Source organism: Ciona intestinalis, chromosome 2 (assembly GCF_000224145.3).
Source record: "Ciona intestinalis chromosome 2, KH, whole genome shotgun sequence".
Classification (NCBI taxonomy): domain Eukaryota; kingdom Metazoa; phylum Chordata; class Ascidiacea; order Phlebobranchia; family Cionidae; genus Ciona; species Ciona intestinalis.
Window position 1 is genome coordinate 5761088 of NC_020167.2, and position 15610 is coordinate 5776697.

Here is a 15610-nt window from a genome sequence, read left to right on the forward strand (position 1 = left end):
TTTTTGGAGAAAATTATGTTTCATTTTTTAGGTATTACGTAGCGCTATAACATATTCGAAGCTGGATCGGGAGAAAATTTCATAAATATATTTTTATGACGAATATTAATATTCAAATTTAAAAAAAAAAATAATTATTTTTTCGATGGGGATAACATGCTAGTGACCTACATAGATGTATGCGTAAGTTATATTTTCGCGAAAAAAATCGAAAATTTAATATTTATATGATTCAAGTTATGACCATACTTGTTTGTATTCTGAACCCTTCCCCGCACTTTTTTGAAAAAAATGATGTTTCATTTTTAGGTATTACGTAGCGCTATAACATATTCGAAGCTGAATCGGGAGAAAATTCTATAAATATGTTTTTATGACGAATATTAATATTCATAATTAATATTTTTTCGAAATTTTTATTTTTTATTTTAGATTCGGTACCGCTGGGGTCTAGTTGGTACAGTGTCCAAATTTTAGGTTAGTGGTACCAGTAGAAGGTATCGAAAATGGCCGCTAAAATATCTGTATTCTAGGATCACCTTGGTGTTAGGCACGTATTGGTGATCGTAATGCACGCAATGTGTCTCAGGGTGTACGAATGTTTTTAAACATCATACTGTATTTGAAAGGACTGTACCTAGCTGATCAGGAATTGCATGCAATAAATAAACGTTGCATGTTATTTTGTAAAAAAGTAGGCTCAGAATTTTATAAAACAATGTAATATTACCTTCACAGGCATTGGTTCAATAGTTTCTTTAGTAATGTAGATATTACATATAAATAATTAATTAAATTAGAATAGTTCAACATGGATCTATCTAAATATGCCGCACTCTCGGATTTCTTATCCAATTCTTGGTCAGATGTTGTTTCTGGATTTTGGAAGAAATACCCCAACCCATACAGGTAAACACAGCTTCCTATGTAAAATGTGTTGCGTTTTAACCAAAAGGTCTAAGTTCCAGGGTAACCAAAAGTTCTAAGTTCCAGGTTTAACCAAAAGGTATAAGTCAATTTTATAACAGTAGAGTATACTAGGCGTAAAAACTATTTAAACAGTCACATTGTTATTTTATGACGACGTCTCATGTTTGTCAGGATGTTATCATATGCATGATTCATCCTTTTCATAAACATATGAAAACTAAAACATATATCCTATACATAAAAAAAGTTTTTTTTGTGAATAATACAATTTGTTATTGTTACTTTCAGCACCCATGTACTAACTGAAGATGTGTTGGAGCGAAAGCTTTTAGCGAACGGCCGATTATACACACGTCGCTTGCTTAGCAAAACAAACCCCCTTCCAGCATGGGGTAGTATGGTGTTTAAATCCAACATGAAAAGTATGGTTCACATTGTTGAAGAATCTGTTGTGGATCCAGCTGAACAGAAAATGACAGTCTACACATGGAATACCTCTTATGTTAACATGATGGTATGCATTTATATGTTCTGCTTATTTTTTATATTTTTGGTTTATTTTTTATTTACATAGATATCGATTATTAGCCTTACATAAAAAATCCTCCTTTATAAATAATCACCCACAAAATAATAACTTGGCAACTCGTATGCTGGCACAAGGTGTTTAAAGAACCGTGTTATTAGATTGGTGTTTTTCGGACGCGGGAGGATAAAGTAAGTTGCATTCATATATTTATATTTATTTTTTCATTCCAATCATCAAGGAGACATTTAATGTACAAACTTATTGTCTGTGTCCGTGTGTGTAGTAGTGTGAACGTATGAACGACACTACCTGTTTTTAAATGTAAATTATTAACCTAGCCCTGCTTTCTGACAGAGTTGACCACTTTTAAAATATCTTAACAAACTAATGCCACTTCCTGGACTTCTATTGCCATGGTATGGATCTTATTACATGTCAGATCCCCTTTGCCCAAAATATCTTTTTATATGAATTCATGGCAAAATGTCAATTCCAATATCAGCATTTCGTGACAACACCTTTATATTCTAAAACTGTCCAATAATACAGGCTTTAAGCACGTTTGGTTGGAAAGGGTTTTAAAGTAGATAGTAATAATGCAACAAGCACAACACGCGAGGTGTATGAAACAGAACACCTGTATTGTGTCGCGTTTAGCCTTAATATATAAGTAAGATTCATTGAACAACCATCTACTTTCAGGATGTTCAGGAGAGACTGACAATTGCTCCCACATCTGATCCAAGTGTAACAGAAGTGAGGAGGGAGGGATGGGTCGATTCTTCCCTCACAGGTTTTCGACGTGTCCTCCGTCAGTTTGGCATTACCAGGTGGCGATCTAATGCAAAGAAGGCTTTCCTTGGTTACCAAACCGTGATGAATGGTGCAGGGGATTCAAGCAACAGGCATATTAAGGAGAGGGCAATGGATTCGATAAAAGAAGCAAAGGACAAAGCCAAACTTAAAGCAATTAACATCGCCTCAATGACAAAGATTGTTACTGATAAGTCATTGTGATTTTGCGTTCCAATGTAATTCCTAAAAAATTCAAGCGTATCTATTATATTGTACTTTTTAATACTTGACCAAAAATGTCAATAAAAATGAATCTTCTTTTGTGAAAGCTGTTTTTTAATTACTGCATAGTGTAAAATATTTAAAGTCTAGGTACTTTGTGTGTTTACCCATTATACAAAGTGCAGCATTAGCCCCACAAGGTGTTGAACGTTTGGGAAAAAAACAATTAAAGTTTTAATTAAAGCACTTATTATCCACGGTCGTTTTCTTAAAAGAGTCGTCGTTTAAAAAGTCGATTTTATTGATTTGACGGCAACAAATAGGCATTTGGTTGACAAACATACTCATACAGTTAATACGGATCCATGGGTCATTTTATCGTTTAGTAATCATACACGGACGGTAGTTTCGCTGTAATATACTTTACCATCGATTTTTGAGCAAACGATCTTTCCTGTCCCCACAATTATAAATAGTATACGATTTTTATATAACTCAACGCCTACTTTCTCTACTACGTCATGAAAGATGTTTACAATCTGTGACGTAGTACACGTGCGAGGAAAAGTAAACTTCGTTTTTTTTCTGATGCAATATCATACAATGGTGTTCAAAATTAAAACACCCATAATACAAACAGTTCGTCAAACTGTAAACAGATCTGTAATTTGTTTATCGGAAATGTATGAACACAGGCTATTACATCATTGTCATATTTCGTATAAATAGCGGTTCGCACAAATTTGAATTTATATAATAGAAAATGTAGTTCACGAAGTAGTGGTGGTGTTTTTTTTAAAACTTCGCTTGTATATGGTTTCACTAGAACACATAGCAGCAGTCCAAACAGATGATGCAATCTGTAAAGATATTTAAAATTGGTCATAACAATTAACAATTGTGGTTAAACAGTTTCAGTTTGATATAACTATACACATTTCTGCCCATTTCTGCCTATATATAACTATACACATTTCTGCCATAATGTGACTGTTTGATTCAGCTTATTGTTTGTGTTGTAGGTATACTTATTTATTCTTCTTGTTGTGGATATTTATTTACTCTTCTTGTTGTGGATATTTATTTATTGTTCTTGTTGTGGATCTTTATTTATTGTTCTTGTTAAAGATATTATTTATTATTATTGTTCTTGTAGATATTTATTGCGGACATATTAGAATAATGCCTGATTTAGCTAACTTGTTTGTTTCTGTTGGCCTTACTGAACAAAAAGCAAAGGAAACAGTGAAAAACAAGAATGTATCAGCTACTTTCGTGGAAGCAATTGATTTGGTAAGTGGTAGACATCTGTGTTGCAATATTTAAATAAATGTCATATTTTAGAGGTTTACACACAATGTGTGAGTGGGCCCGCGATGTGAGAAACAGAACATTTGTGTTATAGGACAGTTATAGTACAGTCATGTAAGGATACATAAGTTTCACCCATTCATGATAAAAAATTATGATTTTGTTTTCAGGCAAAGAAGTCCTGTGAGGTTGACAAGTCCATTGGAGGTCTTCTTTACCAAATCTCCACTCGTTTGAAACACAAAGAACATCTTCCGGTCATAGTTAAGTTCGTGGCGGGCAAGAAAATAAAAACAGAGATCCAGTTAAGTTGCGCTCTTGATTATCTGAAGAACAATCCCTCCATACCTGTGGATGAGCAAAAGTTCTCCGATGCAAGCGGGGTGGGGGTGGAAATATCTCCCGCACAAGTGGAGGAAGTGGTATGTATAATAGATGTAAAAATTTGTAGGGTATTAGGTATAGGTGTCGAACTATTTAAAAAGCAGCAGGGGTAGTTAAACACATATTTGGTAAAACGAACTTCATTGGTTGTAATGCGTTTACTGATTATTGGAGCACAGATAATTCAAGAGTATTCCTGTCTAAGTTTCCACTTATTGTTTGGGGCATATGGTATTAGGACTTAATTGGCTCAATTGATAAGACTGAGAGTACAAGCTTTATAAAGGAGGCAACTTAAAAAATATGTTTTCAGATTGAAAACTTGGTGAACGAAAATAAAGCTGAGCTTTTAAGCCAACGTTACCGCTTTAACACTGGAAAAATCTTGGCCACGGCTAGAAAACTTCTTAAATTTGCCGATGGACGAATCGTAAAGAGTGAGCTTGATATGCAGATTCTAGATTTGCTTGGTCCAAAAACTGAGGCAGATTTTGGACCTGTAGCTAAAGGAAAGGTATGTGTTTGTTTTTACTACATTAATTGTGCAGTTTTTCTAAAAGGCTCTCTTGTGTGTTTTGTTTGTAAGTAAAGTGTTTAATTCAATTGTTTTATGTTGTAAAATACTTACCCGTGCTTGTAACTTTGAAAGTTACTGAATTATTGTAACTTTTTATGTAAGTTTTAAGGTGAATAAAGAAATTATTTTACAATTGCCGCTCAGGCAGAAAATGTTGGTCAAAAGTCTGTATGTTTTCGTCAAACATCTTATAACTTCTTTTGTAGAAAGAGAAGAAGGAAAAAAGTGGGAGCAAGAGTGGGAAGGAAGAGGAGCAACAATGGGAGGATAGGAGTCTGATGGAGCAGTTGAGAGGAGCTGCTTTAAAATTCCACAAACCGGGTGAAAATTATAAAACTGAAGGCTATGTAATCACTGATAACACGATGAGATTGATGGGGGAACATCTTAAAATCACTGGAGGGCAGGTAGGAGTTACCGCATTGATTTGTTTCTTATTTTATAAATACCGTTTGCAAAAATTAGTAAGTGCAAAGCATGAACAGCTTGTTTGGTAATTTTGGTTTTTGTACTGATGCAGTTTGAACATGATAGGGTGCATTGGTTATATGGGCTATATTTTAAAATGTTGGTGGGAAAAGTGTATTTACCAAAAAAGATGTTTATTATTACTATTTTAAAGCAATAGTTTGTTTTGAAAATAATATTTAATCTAGCTGCCAGTAAATTGTAAACCTACAAAAATATACAAAAACATTTATTAGTATTTTCTCACAGGTTAGAACGAGATTTCCACCAGAGCCAAATGGAATCCTTCACATTGGTCATGCCAAGGCGATCAACTTTAACTTTGGTTACGCGAAAGCAAACGACGGAATCTGCTTCCTTAGATATGATGATACAAACCCAGAAAAAGAGGAAGAAAAATTCTTCACCGGGATTTTAGCAATGGTTAAGTGGCTTGGTATGTCAAATAGTGATTACAAACATGTGTTTTTGTTGGTATGCAATCAGTACTGTTACAGTGTTCCAAACTAGTATCGTTATAGTGTTCAAACCTAACCTTTTCCTTTTTTTCTTTTTGTATTTTTTAAAAAATTGCAAAAAAAAATAGTTTTAATGAATTTTACAAGTTCGTTTTGTAGAATACTGTTAGAATAAAATAGTAAGATACTATATTGTCGGAACAGAAGTATTGTTTACTAGCAAATTTTATTTCCTTTTTTCTATTTTTTTTTTTATTTCTTATACACTTTAATATTTTATTCTCAACAGGATACACCCCTTACAAAGTGACCCACGCATCAGATTATTTCCAAGAGTTATACGACCTTGCTGTTGTGCTTATCAAGAAGGACTTGGCTTATGCTTGTCATCAGAAATATGAAGAAATCAAAGGAATTAACCCTCCACCCTCTCCATGGAGGAATCGACCAATCTCGGAATCTCTTGCTCTTTTTGAGGTATTTGGGCTGTGAGGGTTAGGTTTTTACATTTGAAGGATTGAAAATGGTGTGACATTAGTATTATTATTACCACACAGCTTGACATATATAGTAGGGTGGGGGGAATTAGGACACCTTTACTTTCTATTCCTTGTTTCATACGTAGTAAACAAAGAACATTAAAATAATTCTAAAACTGTATCCTTATGACTCTCATAAACCGTTATTAGTTGTTTAAAAAACAATCAATATATTTGGATATATACTGATGTAAATGATCGTGTTTGATTTCAATTTTGCCATTTTGTTTATAAAAATGCTTGTACAAGTCGTTTGTAATCAACAGGAGTGTATTTATATTCAAAAGATCTTTCTGTAAAATTAGATGGATTGCCTTCTGCTCTTTAATTAACTAAGCCCTTCATCCCAGGACATGAGAAAGGGGAAGTTGGATGAAGGGAGCACCACCATCCGGATGAAACACATCATGGAGGATGGAAAACAAGATCCCGTCGCTTATCGGATCAAATTTACTCCTCATCATAGAACTGGGGATAAATGGTGTATCTACCCGACTTACGACTTCACGCATTGCCTCTGCGATAGTTTAGAACATATTTCTCATTCTCTTTGCACGAAGGAGTTCCAAGCCAGGTAAAGTTATTGACAAATGTATTGCTTTTTAACTTAAAAAATTGTGAAGACATTCCTGAATGACAGTTTACTTTACAAGTTTAAACGGTAAAAATTTTAGCCCTCTTGTTTTTTTTACAAATGTTTCATTATGCATGCTCTTAAATGTAAGTAGATTTTACTTCTATTTTAATGTTTTGCAACTTCCTGTGTAAATTACTAGTAATGTCAGCCGTTGGTAACCTAGTTTGTCTGTGTTTTTAAGTTTGGCTCAGTATATTGAGTTTTGTCTGTTTTTAAGTTTGGCTAAGTATATCTTGGCCATTATAGATAATGTTTTTATAAAATAACAACTGAAAAGTATATTTGAAAACCTATTTCATGCATGAAAAACAAATATGCTTTTTATGCATGTAAAACAAAAAATATAAACCTATTTTATGCATGTTAATGTTAACCAAACTGTATTTTCCAGGCGTTCAAGTTACTTTTGGTTGTGCAATTCGGTTGATGTATATTGTCCTGTGCAGTGGGAATATGGGCGTCTTAATTTGCAAGTAAGTTCAGCTGTTGAAGTTATTACTCCCCTGTGTGTTACTGTTTGTCATAATTATGTTAAATGGAAGACTTTCTTACTGTTTAGTTAGATATGTAGCTACAAAAATCATGTTCATTCAATTATTTTTTGAATAAGAAACTAACGATACCATTTAGGGCAAAATGCATATCTTTTTATTATACAATTGGTTAGACGTTAGACTTGATTACGTTTTCATAGCACCAGATACCTTTTTGGGTGAAACAGCCACGCTTTTTTACTGACACTCTATTTCAAAATTTTTATTTATAGCGTGGTTTAACAACTGTGGTTTTGCTGTTGATTCCCTTACACCACGTTTTTCATACCAGATAAGATGTTGAAAAATTCTGAATAGAATCTATGTTATGTATTCATATTAATATTATCCACAGTACACAGTTGTGTCCAAGAGGAAGATTCAGAAGTTGATTGATGCAGGGATTGTGAGGGATTGGGACGATCCTCGACTTTTTACTCTCACTGCTCTTAGAAGAAGAGGATTTCCTCCAGAGGCGTTGAACGATTTCTGTGCCAAGGTGAGTGAAACAAGTCAAAAAATGAGATTAATTCTTTGTGGCTCAGTGGTAATGCATGATTACTGCAATATTGTATTTTTCTGCATTATTCTGTATTTTTCTCTGCAATATTGTGTATTTTTTCTGCATCATTTTGCATTTTACTGTATTTTGTTGTGTATTCTGATGGCCTGTTTATAATGTCTGATATTAATATACTACATCCACCTAAATTTGTAGAATGCTTAGAAATAAATATGCGTTTCTTACACACCAGGTTGGGGTAACTGGCAATCTTTGTATATTGGAACCCACCATGTTGGAGTCATGCGTGAGGACAACTCTTAACAACACAGCACCAAGGTATGTGAAGTACATAGTAGTGAAATTATTTTATTCAAAATATTACTAACATCGTCTATTTGTCCCTTTGAATATGGCAATAAAGAAATGAAAAAAAAAACTCGACAAAGCGACAAATAATAGGTGAAAATATGGTTGTTTCAAATAAAATAAAAAAGATATATTATTACGATTAAAATCTTATTTAATTGGTCGCTCCGTCGATTCTTTATGGTTAAGGTGTTACAGCAAGGCCTGCCATACCTATGCAAAAATTTGTATGATAGCGATACTCAAATCTTGGCTAAAATTACCATCAAAGTTTCAAAAAAAATAAGACAAAAAAATAATTGGTATAAAAACGTAGTGTATTTCTGACGCTTCGTATGCATTTCGACAAGAATTCAACGTAATTGTTATGGACCCGCCTCCGAGCACACCCGCGACAGAAAGGCACTGGCATGCCTTAGCCACGTGACTTGTGCAATGTGCCGTAGTCAGCGTGTTTCATTATTAGTTGTGTAGTTATGTAGTAATTAGTGTCGCTATGTTGCAATTTAGTTCCCTTTATATACGTGTGTGCTCGCCTTAGTTTTCATTCTACAATTTGGCGTCTCAATACAAACCCAAGAACACAACAGTAATGACAGACAAAACATTGGAAATAAACGCCTTTTCATACCAGAATAACCGTTGAAAGTTTATTCACATTATGCCTGGTAGCAGAAGTAACAGAATCTTAATCTTTCTTCTACAACAGAGTGATGGCCGTGTTGGATCCTCTCAAGATCACCATCACCAACTTCCCAAGTGATGAGGGATCAATCGAGATCAAAGTTCCCAACTTCCCTGCTGATGAATCGCGAGGACATCATTCATCCAACCTCACCAAGTCCTTATATATTGAAAGAACAGATTTCATGGATGTAAGATTTTTATTTTCACAAGTGTTAAGATAAATTATATTTATTTCTTCATATATAATAGCAAAAATCAAATTAACCAAAACAAGAATAATTGAAAATAAACAAATTATGACACACATTAAAATCTTTAAAAAAATATTTTCAACAGACATTTTTAATTTCAAATTTAATTTTCTGTACTTTTTCTTGCATTTTTCTTAGATTGCAGACAAAAACTACAAGAATTTTTTACTACAAGAAAAAATAAAAATTTTCTTGCATTTTTCTTAGATTGCAGACAAAAACTACAAGAGGTTCGCATCGAATCAGAGCGTCGGGTTACGTCATGCAGGTTTGGTTCTCACGCTTGACCGAGCAGTGAAAGGAGACAACGGTGACGTCACTGAGCTCATTGTGACGTGTAAATCGGTTGAAGAATCCCCGAAACCAAAAGCTTTTATCCACTGGGTGTCAGCAACGAGCAGTCTGGCATGCGAGATTCGCGTGTACAGCAGATTGTAAGGAAAAATATATATTTTTTCATCTGAATTTTAACACGTTTTTCATCACAGATTTAAGCACAAAAACCCGGAGGACCCAGCAGTGGTTCCAGGCGGTTTTGTGACGGATTGCAACTCCAATACACTGACGGTTAACACTGCTGCGAGGGTGGAAGCGTCGGTTAAAAATTCCAAAGTTTTCGACAAATTTCAGTTCGAGCGACTTGGTTACTTCTGTGTGGATCCCGATACTAACGATAACAAGGTATATATATGTCACAACACTGTGCACTTATTCTTGGCGGCGATTGTGACGTAAGGGTACATCATTCTGACGTCACAATCGCCGCTGTTCACGTGTTCACACAGCACAAACACTTTGTTTTTTTTACAGATTGTTTTTAACCGCACCATCCCACTGAAAGAGGACCCCGGTAAAAACTGAACTTCCGGTCGCGTATACGTCATTTTGTGACGTAGTTATGACATCATCGTATGTAGCACAAACCAGAAGATATTTTTTGTTTAGGGGAATTTTTGCGGTGACCTAATAAAATCTATGACATGTTATTTATTGTTTCTTTTATTATAACGTAACAAATTTCGTAATGACGTCACTTATCTAATGACGTCACACACTACGCATTGATGTCGCAATCTCCCCAAGTTTCCCACCACCTATATGAAAGCTACGAAGGCGGAAAGATTTCGGCATAATAACCTATTGTTGACGTCATAATCGACCGATAAATAAGCGGCGAAGATCGCGTCCTCTACAATAGGAGGTGGAACACTCATAAAAAATCACAGCGGTAAAGCCGCTACCACACGCTGCTAACATTTATTAAGGAGACATGCTACACTCGACGTCATAATGCGCGTGACGACTATATTGTGACGTCACAGAGAGATAAATAGGATATTTATTGCGCGGTAGAATAGAACGACGAGCAATAAAATGAAATGAATTTTGGAAATGGTAAATTAATTTATTTTATAAGTCGTCTAAACTTTATCCATTTCCGTATAAAACACGACTTTTACCAACTGTTAATTTTTATTAACTTACCACATAAAGTAGTTTATTGGGCCGCTCTGAACGAATGGAAATCACCGTACTCTATTAAGTTGATCGACCTTTTACATTTCAATATGTTAAAAATCGTACATTAAAAAAAGATATAGTAGGATGGGGGGATGGGATACGTTTTCATTCTATTTTCTTGTCCAATTTGGTAGTAAAAAAGGAACTTTCAAAGATTTATAAAACCGCATCCTTACGACTTTCATAGACGGATGGTAATTGTTTAAAACACGAACAGTATATTAAGATAATATTTTCTAATGGCGTCCCGTCTTCCCCCGCCCTACTATATTAAAAAGAGGCAATATGAACCAATACTTAAGATTTTAGTTGGTGCACATCAATTACTGTTTTTATAAGTCCATGCAGACCGATGTCCATTTACCAGTGATTAAACAGGGCAATAAAATTACGAAGAATCGCCTTGCGTCGCTGCAAACATATTTATTAGGCATTAGCAAGTGTGACGTAATAATGCCTCTTGTTCGACGTGACGGCGAGCGCTTGCTTTTGAAACACCGCGACGTCGACGAAGACGGTGTCGTAACTTAACAATAGTCTGGGGCCTATGATGTCATAATGCCCATTTGGTGCACTCGCGTGCTGTCGCCCAAAATCGCAATTAACTCGATGACACTGGCAGCATATGACGTCATAAAATGGTTGCCAGGGTCCCGGACCGAGACAGTAATTCACTTTTATGACCCGAATATCTAATGGGACCCATGATGTACACTTAGAAGCACGCAGCAACTGATTATTAATGTTGAGTGTGTTACGGATGACTGTTAATTTCACAAACAAACAAAAAAACAGAGTTCGTTGGCCTTTAGATCACTATTAGAAACAACAGTAATTGGTGGGAACTTGTTTCGGAGCGAGCCAAATAAAAAAGCTAAAACAAACATAACAGTAAAGCTTAATTAAAATAATAAGCGTTGTTAATAAATATTAGCATATAGACCAAACACCAAATTGTGTGCAATCAGTTTTTGCATCTTTAAAACTATTAATTTTTTATGTTCGCCGTGCGAATTTTTATTTGAATGATTCTATTAATAAAGCCTGAAATCCTAGCAATCATTTTGAGCTTCCACATTTGATATTAAAATTCTCGTATTTGTTGTTATTTATTAATGATTTTGAGTGACTTTTTTAGACTCAGTTTTTGTTTTGTTTTTCAATTATTCAAGTTCGGATGTGTGGAGATACGGGATTAATACAATGAATGTTCAATTAAAAACACAAAAGTTTTAATTTGAATTAATGTCGGCGCTGCAGACGAGCCGAGAGCTTGTCGGATTTAAAATGTAATCCTCCAATTTTGTCTGGCACTGACGGTGTAGATGCAATCTGAAAATGGCGACTGAGCAGGATCGGGTCGCGGCTGGAGCTCCGGCGGGCTCGGGACGCTCATAATTCCGCCGGTAATCCCCGTAACGTCGATGAAAGCGAACGCGCCGACAAAAGTGACGAAGATTAAGTGTAACAACATGGTTTAAACAAACAGACTGGAGCAGCGGAGACGAGAGAGAGAGGGAACGTAATCGCCGCGGCCGAAGCGTGACCAAGTCGTTGTATTGTTATAATAGAAAATCGTTTTATTATGATTTAATGAACGCGCGCTGGCGACTGAAGGATGCTGTATAATTGGGGGTAATGGGGAAATATCGGGAGAAAAAATATGGCGATCTGCGGGAGAGGATAGTCGCTTACATAATCTCTGGAGTTTAGTTGAAGCAGTTCATATTGAGAGAAGCATCCCTCAGACGAGTAGTTCGTAAATTTTAGAATATTGAAGAATAAATAAAATATTCAAGAAATTTTTAAGAAAATTGAAAAGAGTTTAAATTAAAAATGACAGGTAAGAAAATATTTGTATAAATTTTTTTCAGACACTTATGGTAAATAATATTACTCAGATAATGTAACCTGTGGTTTAAGATTAGTTTTTTAACATCTTTGCGTTGCAGTAAACGAATCCGATCGCATTCAATCCTCTGTATTGTCGGAATGTGTATCCGAACCTGAAGTGACGTCATCGACAGTGACGTCACCAAAACCTAAGGAAGAGTCAATTAACCACGACAAAGATTCGAGTTTTAATAATTCAGAAACACAAGAAAATCCACCGAAAAAAATTAAAAAGGAAAAACTTAATTTTAGGTAAGCGGTTTTGTTTAGCGCGATTCATATATGTTTTATCTTTTAACGATTTGAAACATTGCGAGTAAGGTTACTGCATAACCTAAATGCATTGTCTAATTGTTTTATTGTAACATTTTAACTCGTTTAGCTGTATAGTAAAGGGTGGGGGAAGATGGGACACCCATTTTATTCAATATTCTGTCCCAACAAACCGTACCTTATGACTCCTGTGGACCGTTGCTGTTAATTGTTTAAAAAACGATTAATATATTTAGATATTGAGTGCTAAAGGTGTCCCTAAGGAAGAGTCCCGTCTTCCCCCACCCATTTAACTATATATATTCCTCGCTGGTTCCCTTAGACCACTTTAACTTAGTTTCCTTGGTTTTACGGAAACTTTAATTCAAACTTTTATTCCAGCATTGAATTCCTACTTTCCAAACCTGAAAGAAAAACCCGGACACCTCCAATCCAATCCACAGATGCTTCCCTTCAACACAAACCTTATTTTTCCGGATATTTCACAAGTTACAACCCAACTTTTGACCCTTTTTCTATGTGGGGTAAATCCCATTCACCCCCCAAGCCCCAACTCGATTACCCAGCTATAACGTCAAAGGAATCGTCACCCACCAGGTCTGACGTCACAGAAACTGATGATTGTAGTTACGAGTCGACGTCGCCGAAGTCTAATGACGTCATTCCGACGTCACCGAATGCTTTCCGTAAGTAAAACTCTGCGTTTAACTATAGAATCTTATTTTAAATCGTTAGTTTGCAAAGGCAGTTTATAAATTTTTTAGTCCAACAGTTTTTAAAAACGCATTTTTATTCGTTACATTTACTCTTAGGGAATATTAATAACTCCTATTTCCAAATACTATATTAAATATTAACAATATTTTAAGAGTCGTGACGACACCGGTATATATTCCTGTAAATATTGTTTATTCACTACCAAAAAGGACGATAAAAGAGAATGAAAGCATGGGCTAGCCTCAATGTAATTCATAACTCCAGCGGTTACAAAAAATAACTATTATCTTTTCTGCAGGTATATCTAAATGTTCACTTCGTAAACACAAACCAAACCGAAAACCCCGCACACCGTTCAGCACCGAGCAACTACTTTCATTGGAACGAAGATTTCAGGACAAACAATATCTTTCTATAGCAGAACGTGCAGAATTCTCTGCCTCTCTTGCATTATCTGAAACTCAGGTAATTTTAAAATAAATAGTTTAGCATTTAGCTATAAATTGTGCATTTGTCCAGAATCCGAGTAGAGAATCTATTATAAATATAACGCGTATATAAAAAGGGCCATATTATAATCAGTAATATAAGCCTAATTTTAGTGAAACCTAATCTTTAAATATCATTATTTTTCTTTCAGGTGAAAATTTGGTTTCAAAACCGTCGCGCTAAAGCAAAACGTCTTCACGAAGCTGAGTTTGAAAAAGTGAAGCTGGCTGCTGCAGCAGCAGCATATACTGACTTATTACAACCGCCCACAAAACCTCACGCCTTATACCCCGGTTACGGTGTAAGAGGAATACCCACAGACCCAGCAATGCGATTGGGGCATACTGGGCCACTAGCCCGAGGTGTAACAGCATCGCCGAGCCTAAACGCATTTTCAAACTTTGCCCAGAGTCGTTGTCATCGACCAGCGACTATCTCCTACTACCCAACTGAGAGTCGATAGTTCCTCATTTCAGTATTTTCTTTTGTCGCGAATATTTAAGCTGCTGTCTTCACTTTTTTAGATGTCGTTTTCGGCAAACAGTTATTACTGCCGAAAGAAACGTTTTTGCGATTTTGAATATGTTGTAAATCTGCTGATGTTATATTCTCAAGAGCTTTATTTTGCACGAATAATAAACTATCGTACTGTAAAAACAGCTTGTTAAAGTTTCGTATACTATAGTACTATGGGGTAAGATAGGACTTCTTAAGCACAATATACCCAAATACCATGATCGTTTTTTAATAGTTTACACCGGTGTGTGGGAGTTAAGAATGTGGTTTTATAATTCTTTAAATGTTCTTTGTTTACAACCAAATGGGACAAGAAAATAGAATAAAAATGTGTCCCATCTTCTCGTACTTTACTATTTCTTCCCTTTGTTTTATGTTTTAAATTCAAAAGTGACCAATCATTAAGTTATTATCGTTATCTGTGACGTCACAGTGCGGTTTTGAAATTGGCCAATTGGAAACGATCATGGCGAAGTTTTTATTAAACCTAATTTGTCGGTTTGGATGATAGCTATGAAATCATGTTTTGTGGTTACGGTGGCGGAATTCACCGTTTAGGTGACAAGCTTGACCTATATGTGCTTATTTCTAGCACCTTTGTGGCATGGACGCTCTATTAAATAATAAAAAGTGCATTTTTGTCTTAACACAACTTTTTTTGATGACAGAAATATTCGTTCGTAAGTTTTTGGAGACTGTTAACTGTTTTGATTGATACACATTAGTAATCTTGGTAAACATGAAATAACTACATTTTAAAATCATCAAGTAATCTACGAAGTTTTAAAAAATATTCTATTTCATAATTGGGTGAAGTACTACGACAAGGCAAGCCTTGGGATTGAAAATTTAGGCCACAGTCGACATTTCCTCATTAAAAAACTTGTGAAGTTAAAAGTAATGTAGTAGGGTGGGAAAAGATAGAACACTTTTTCATTCTACTCCGTTTTGGTACTAAACAAAAGGAAGAATTATCTCAAAGAATTATCTGACCGTATCCTCACGACTT

The 15610-nt window shown here is 35.2% G+C and overlaps 3 protein-coding genes across 3 annotated transcripts; all 3 read left to right on the plus strand.

Annotated features, from left to right (window-relative positions):
- Positions 1-736: 736 nt before the first annotated feature.
- Positions 737-2582, plus strand: LOC100179114 (PRELI domain-containing protein 1, mitochondrial-like). Its single transcript, XM_002131178.3, has 3 exons — positions 737-909; positions 1219-1444; positions 2162-2582. The coding sequence occupies exons 1-3, from the start codon at positions 812-814 to the stop codon at positions 2474-2476; spliced, it is 639 nt and encodes a 212-aa protein (XP_002131214.1). The 5' UTR covers positions 737-811; the 3' UTR covers positions 2477-2582.
- A 1054-nt stretch (positions 2583-3636) lies between these two features.
- LOC100185430 (glutamine--tRNA ligase-like) lies at positions 3637-10178 on the plus strand. The gene is made up of 14 exons (XM_002131066.1): positions 3637-3769; positions 3958-4209; positions 4485-4685; positions 4955-5155; positions 5466-5652; positions 5964-6151; positions 6564-6787; positions 7242-7323; positions 7739-7882; positions 8139-8224; positions 8964-9129; positions 9400-9626; positions 9681-9873; positions 10003-10178. Exons 1-14 carry the CDS (start codon positions 3659-3661, stop codon positions 10051-10053), a joined length of 2313 nt encoding a protein of 770 aa, XP_002131102.1. The 5' UTR covers positions 3637-3658; the 3' UTR covers positions 10054-10178.
- Positions 10179-12438: 2260 nt separating this feature from the next.
- On the plus strand, positions 12439-14742 carry msxb (msxb homeoprotein). Its single transcript, NM_001032496.1, is given in 5 exon segments — positions 12439-12556; positions 12666-12858; positions 13261-13565; positions 13895-14061; positions 14237-14742. Coding segments are annotated over 5 exon segments (984 nt in total). The 5' UTR covers positions 12439-12549; the 3' UTR covers positions 14549-14742.
- The last annotated feature ends 868 nt before the right edge of the window (positions 14743-15610 follow it).

What these genes read in the sequence shown, in the direction of transcription:
- LOC100179114 (XM_002131178.3), top strand. Translation starts at nt 812, where the DNA reads ATGGATCTATCTAAATATGCCGCACTCTCGGATTTCTTATCCAATTCT. An exon ending in AAATACCCCAACCCATACAG is followed by an intron (nt 910 to 1,218) that starts GTAAACACAGCT and finishes TGTTACTTTCAG; the next exon opens with CACCCATGTACTAACTGAAG. An exon ending in CCTCTTATGTTAACATGATG is followed by an intron (nt 1,445 to 2,161) that starts GTATGCATTTAT and finishes ATCTACTTTCAG; the next exon opens with GATGTTCAGGAGAGACTGAC.
- LOC100185430 (XM_002131066.1), top strand. Translation starts at nt 3,659, where the DNA reads ATGCCTGATTTAGCTAACTTGTTTGTTTCTGTTGGCCTTACTGAACAA. An exon ending in TCGTGGAAGCAATTGATTTG is followed by an intron (nt 3,770 to 3,957) that starts GTAAGTGGTAGA and finishes TTTTGTTTTCAG; the next exon opens with GCAAAGAAGTCCTGTGAGGT. An exon ending in ATGGGCGTCTTAATTTGCAA is followed by an intron (nt 7,324 to 7,738) that starts GTAAGTTCAGCT and finishes TATTATCCACAG; the next exon opens with TACACAGTTGTGTCCAAGAG.